Source organism: Danio rerio, chromosome 25 (genome assembly GCF_049306965.1).
Source record: "Danio rerio strain Tuebingen ecotype United States chromosome 25, GRCz12tu, whole genome shotgun sequence".
Taxonomy (NCBI): domain Eukaryota; kingdom Metazoa; phylum Chordata; class Actinopteri; order Cypriniformes; family Danionidae; genus Danio; species Danio rerio.
Genome location: NC_133200.1, coordinates 19,672,778 through 19,679,389, shown reverse-complemented (window position 1 = coordinate 19,679,389; position 6,612 = coordinate 19,672,778). Strand labels below are relative to the sequence as shown.

Sequence of the window (6,612 nt, the reverse complement as noted above, 5' to 3'; positions counted from 1 at the left end):
TTCACTTAAAGCCATCCTATTTAAAGCAACTTCATCTTTAATGCACAAAAAACACACAAAAAAACTGGAAGTGACATGACGTGTTTAGGGTATAGTTCACCTAAAAGCTAAGATTACTTTGTCAATTCCTCTCCCTCATGTTGTTTTAAACCTTTTTGAGTTTCTTTGTTCAGCAAATAACCCCACAAAAGACATTTTGATAAATGTTGATTGCTTGCACCCAGTATTTGTCAAAATATCTTTTATCATGTATAACAGAATGAAAGAATCTCAGATAGGTTTTGACCATGAAAAGCATTAGTAAATGATGATTTTTCATTTTTGGGTGAACTATCCCTTTAAGTCTTAATATCTATCATAGGAAGTTTCATTCAGCCTAAGTACTCCCCTTTCAGGCAGGTAGTGTTACCCTTCTTTTCAAGACCAGACCATAAAAGAGGAAATTAAAAAGCCTGTCTAGACTGCATTGGCTAAGGGTCGAGCAGAAAGCATTGTGGGTAATCCCAAGGTCATGGTCAAAGTTCACACAGAGCCAATATGAGATGAAGACTTGGGAGCGGATGAATTTACTTCATATATGACACATCAACAGTACACACACGTAATAAAACTTTATTATCATGACTGGGACAACAGAAATCTTGACATTTGTACCATTTGTGAGTTGGATCTTCATATAAAAATAACATGAAGAGTGTGTGAGGCTCAAAGAAAGTCAAATGGTATAATCCTAATCATATATATAAAACGAATTTAGACTGAGCCGGTTTATGATCACTGTTGCTTGTTTATAAAAAAATCTAAATGCTGATTGACCTCATTTGACTGGAAAAGCACATCTGGTCTATGTTGTACTGTTTTTATAGGCGATATATACATGTATCACACAGCAAGTCAGACAATAAAGGCGGAGAGACACATTATTTACATCATACAGTAGTCCGTTATGGCAAGTCACATTCATAGTCATCTTCACTACAGAGTAACACAAAGACCTGCATTGAATGAGTCTGGGTTTCACTAAATCTCACACAACCTTCACAATGTTTTGTTTTATTTTTTATTAATGATGCTGTTTTGCTTATTTTAATGTCTGTAAACTGTTGATAACATTTCTTCCATGTTTAAAATAATTTTCTAATTTAGAGCATTCTTCTTTTTTCATTAGCTGTATCTGAAATCGCTAACTATACCTACACTTTGCACTTTATTTAAGGGAGCAGCCATTTGTACTGAAACCATAATGAACATTCTGAAGTGCACTTATTAAATCCCACAATGCATTGCAACAAGGACTGCATAATCGATGTATATTCAACGGCAAGAGTATAGCCATAATGCATTGTGAGAGTTTGAATGAATTTCCAGGTTTGACCACAAGATGGCGTCCACTGGGGGCAATCACACTAAACGTGCTTGTACATTCCAAAAACGCAAGCCGCACCACGCTGCCTTCTTTGTTGACAAAAAAGGCACACTTTTTTTGTCACTAAGCAACAACTGAATCAGCTGCGTATTGTACGCGAGTGTTGCTGTTGATATCGTTATAATTGTAATATTAAATAATATTGTGATATTCAAGATTTGCGAAGTCATACAGCTCCGAATAACTCAAAACAGCAACCACTAGTGTTTCCTCCACCCTTAAAAGTCTCTGTAGTTGTCGTAACAACACAAACACTGCAGTCACCTTAACGGAAACCCTGCCTCTGCTTTCATTTGATTAGAGAATGAAAAAGACGCAACTGACGTAACACGTTTTATCCGCTCAGAGATGACTTTTTTCAACTGTGAGTGCACAGCATGCAACAAATTCAATCACTTATTTTCATTCACTTCATTAAGTAGACTATATTAGTGGACGCATGTAGGAAATAGTAAATGAGGGTATAGAGGGTGATTTCGGATACAGCCCCTGTGAATGTTACCAAACAATGTTGAAATTTGAAAGCACTAACACAAAAATGCCCATAAACTATCAAGACCACACCCCTTTTTATTATCCCCTATCATTTGTAGACACGCCCCTTACTGGCAATTGGCTGCAAGTGTGCTTTAGGAATCAACAGAGTGATCAAAACTTGCATAATGCACCTTTAAATAACTCAAAAGGTGCCATCTTTTTAAGACAGTCCTCGCTGCAGCCCACAGCTTGATGACATACTGGACCAGTTCCACTTTGTGATGAGGGATCGCACACAACTCCCCCTACCCCAACAGTTACAGTACTATGGATGTTACCTTTGTAGACGGTACAATGTCCACTACAAATTGAACCTGGTCCAGTATGTCATCGTGATTACAGACAGCAGCGAGGACATCTTGATCTTTTCAGTCATTCATTGATTTGCTTTTCCTTTATTAATCTTATTAGTTCTTTTATTATTCATTATTAAACATACATAAGGACAATTTAGCTTACCCAATTCAAAAATTTTCATTCAACGAAGTACTATTTGAAGGGATGACCCTGATGTTCAATCGCTAAATGAAAACATTTGGAATTGTGACCTAACATCCTTTTCCGAGACAAAAAATGCCCTAAATGACCATATTTGAACTTGAAATTTGGAAGAAATATTATCAGACCATTACAGAAAAAAAAATTAACAAACATTTTACATTTTACTTTACTTAAACCATACCTCAAATTCATTTTACAGATTTCATGACCCAATCAGTGTAAAAAAAAAACCTGTGCATATTCCATGCAGGCCTTTAATGTTTGCTTTGACACTAAACTTAAACAGATTATATATATAAAAATATAGAACTACTACGGCAGTAAGATCCAAATGTCGAACAGATAAGATTTATCTGAACACAGTAAACAAAACCATTTCATTCATATCGGCCTGGATAAAAAACAACAACAAAAATATGTGTCCGGTGTTCTCCTGATCTCCTCATTATGCAGCGTTCAGTTCATGGTACGAAGGCATGCACAACAATTTACGACACTTTTCACAGAAAATAAAATCGCACTTTCAGTTATCGCCAGAGAACACGCTTAGAGCAAAATTGGATCAGACGCTCACATCGAATAGGAGGCCGTTAGTCTTTGGCTCTCCGTCCCAGGAGAACAGGACCATCTCAAGCTCCTCCACAGGTCACGGATCATCATAATCTATTTACAGCGATGATGAAGGGAGTGTTCGGGCCTTTTAAGTCTTTCACAGTGTCCTTGGGCCACTCTTTTCCTCCCCCCTGCCTCAATGATGAAAGCCTGTCCAGAGTCTTTCATGGTCTCTTTTTTTTTTTTTTTTTTGGTGTCTCAGGTGCAGCAGTCGCGGTCGAGGTTGCTCTGAGATGATATGAGAGAGGGGTAGGGTGTCATTTTGTCGATGTTGACGTAGGTGGTGTTCAGGAGGATGTAGTGCTCTCCGCTGAAGCTTGAGAAGATGGCGGAGATGCGAGACACTAGTTCTGAGAAAGTTGGTCGACGCTCGGGTTTGGGGTGCCAGCACTCAATCATGACATTATAGCTATAAAGAAAGGCAAAAAAATAGAGTCAAAAGAAAATAATGTTTGTTTTGTTGCTGATGTTTAATAGTGACACCTTGTGGGGAAACTTAGTAGAACAATGCAAATTGATGATAACATTGACATACAAGTACATTTTGTTAAATGATTCCAAAATGCCATTAATTGTTTCATTTTCATGGCAAAGACGAGACGATTTAAAATTACAGGATTATTTTAGGTAATAGTTCACAAGCACAACAAGGGCTCTATTTTAACAATCTAAGTGCAAAGTCTAAAGCGCAGGGTGCAAAAGCATTAAGGGTTTGTCTGAATCCACTTTTGCTATTTTAAGGATGGAAAAATACAGTTTGCGCAGCAGCGCATAGTCTTACAGGGTTGTGCTCATTCTCTTAATGAGTAATGGGTGTGTTTTGAGCATAACGTGCATTAAACCAATCAGAGACTTGTCTCCCATTCCCTTTAAGAGTCAGTTGCGTCACGCCATGGTGCATTTGCAATTTACATGGTGGACTTTGTTAGTGGAAAAACTGAAAGCTTCACTAGAGAGAAAACAGTTAGGCAAACCATCCACAGCGCGAGGATAAAGAATGAGCCTCCTCCATTCGGCTTCTTTACTTTCTCTTTTCTTTACTCCTTTACTTTTGTGGATAAGAAAACGGTGTTGTACGCACTCTGTTGAAGGCATCCATTACATATTTAATTTTGTTTATTAAGCGCAAAGATTTGTATTAAAACTATTTCTAAATTCAGTTCTAATTTCCAGCAAACAAATAAATGAACAATAATAACGAAGTGTGGTCAGGCATTTAATGATATAGATTATATAGACAGAATAATATTTTTGTTGGTTTTATTGTTAAGCTTCAAAAAAAGCTAACCTAAAATGTTGTAAATTAATTAAATTTTTGTTTTTTATGCAAATATTGTCACTTGACTAGTGTATACAGCATTTGACTCTATAGTGTTAATATGAATCATTTGTTTATATTGTAATAAATTAATTATACGAGGTAAAAAGATAAAATGCATTAGCTAATATGGGTAAATTCAAATTTTCGCTATTTATTTTTAATTATTATGAAATAAATTAGGAAATTACCCATGGCAACTTTAATGAAATACAGGTTTGGTAGATTTACCATCGACCCACAATCCTAAATCAAGTTTGATTTTTGGCCATTTATAAGAAAATGTTTGGGCACCTCTGACTTCAATATATATGTTTTGTATTTAAATTTAGGTATTTTTTTCAATATAAATAAAATTGTTTAAATATGAATTAAATTCAAATTTGTTTAATATTATTTTATGTTTTTCCCCAGCATTTTAGCTTTGTTTTAGAGTAGAAATTAAAATATTTCTGTTAAAAAAGTGATTATTAATCATTTTTAATTTTAAGAAAGACATTTTTTCAGCTAGTAAAGGCTGTGTTTATTTGATTAATAATTCAGTAAAAACAATGTACAATTAAACACTTAAATGAACCATCTTTGATAAATGTTTTCTATTTTAAAATATTTTAAAATGTAGCATATTCCTGTGATGGCAAAAAAAAAATTCAAAATTGCTCAATTTTTTGTTTCTCATGATCCTTCAAAAATTCTTCTAATATGTTGACAGTCAAGAAACATTTCTGATTATTATCAATGTTGAAACGTGCTGCTTCGTATTTTGTGCAAATATTGTGAATATTTTTACCTTTTTATCAAATTTCAATACTTCCTATAAACAGATTGTATTTAACATAAAGAGAAACAACTACTGTACATAAAAGGTTCTATGTTGCACATCAAAGAAGCACAGCCATGAAAAATGGAGAAAAAGTATATAGATTTACAGTATATAGACATCTGTTACTGCACTTGTTATTAACAGTATCTGCGTCAGTTACTTGTAATTTATCTGCTTCAGTTATTTGTAACAGTACCACAAATATTCCTTATCATAACAACCAAAAACCTTGAAACAGTAGTGCACTTATATTTCCATTTAACTTTGAGCTTAATCTCAAGTGTGCTATTACCCGTCTCATTTCTCCGCTCCCATCCCAGCTATTTGCTTTTGCAGCTTCAGCCTTAAAATTTATAACTTCCAAGCGCAAACTTTCATCACAACTTTCCATTGTTTGTCCAGCAAGAATCTACTGAGCAGAAGCGTGAAGACCTGGGAGAAGCGGCTCATTGTCCTGTCCATGAGGAAAGGGAGTGATGATGACCCATACAGTATATCTGTGTTCAGAGCCTCGGATATGGATATTAGAAGAATGTTTGGAGGTTTTGGAGTTTGCTTCACATTATAGAGTCAGGGTGGGGAGTGGACGTGTGTTAAGTTCAGGTAGTCATGCAGAGCTGAGTTGGCCAAGAGTTTTGATGAACTGCTACTGCTTGACTGCATCTGCGGGAGGTTAACAATGGCTCTCTGTTTTACGCTCGTGTTGACGCACACTCTTCCTTTGGAGTGCCGTGTGGTCGTAATGAAGGACCAAGTGTGTGTCATATGGGTTTGTGTGTCTGTGCACAGCTCTGACTATTTAAATGTGCATATGATGCCCAAAAATTTAGGATTTGATCATTTGAACATGTTTTGGATGCTAAACGGTGCTCCAATTGATTAAATGTTTAAGTTTATGATGTCCAAAAGGTTTAGTTTCTTTTCAATATTCATATGATGGCCAAAACACATAATTATTGATATGCACATACAGTAGTGTCTAAAAATCTAAGATTTGTTCATGTAAATTGCTTAAAATGCTTATAAATGATTAATTAGATTATTTAAGCAGGGCTAAAATGCCTATACGACACAAATCAATAATTTCAGAATGCTTATAATGTCCATTAATGCATAATTTTATGTTTAATTGGCCTTCGGTGCGTCAAAAATGTTCTATTTGATAAGTTAAACATTGTTATTATGTCTCAAATGCTTGATTTCATTATTAAAATGGGCATTTGGAGACGCCAAAATGTTCAGTTTTATCACTGAATCATGTTTCGAATTCTCACAAGCATTGAATTGTGTAGATTTAAACATGTTTACAGTTAAATGCCACAAATGGCTGCTTTGATTATTTAAGCAAATTAAGATGCACTCAATTAAATCATTTAAACATATTTATGATGTTCA

The 6,612-nt window shown here is 35.0% G+C and overlaps 1 protein-coding gene across 3 annotated transcripts in view; it reads right to left on the bottom strand.

The window, feature by feature from the left end:
• Positions 1–596: 596 nt before the first annotated feature.
• met (MET proto-oncogene, receptor tyrosine kinase) overlaps positions 597–6,612 on the bottom strand; it is a 98,183-nt gene continuing 92,167 nt past the window's right edge. For 2 of the 3 annotated variants that reach the window (XM_005162994.6, XM_073941648.1), the window contains one exon: positions 597–3,485. In XM_005162994.6, the coding sequence (XP_005163051.1) occupies positions 3,275–3,485 (211 nt within the window). In that variant the 3' untranslated portion in view covers positions 597–3,274. 3 annotated transcript variants of the gene reach the window in all.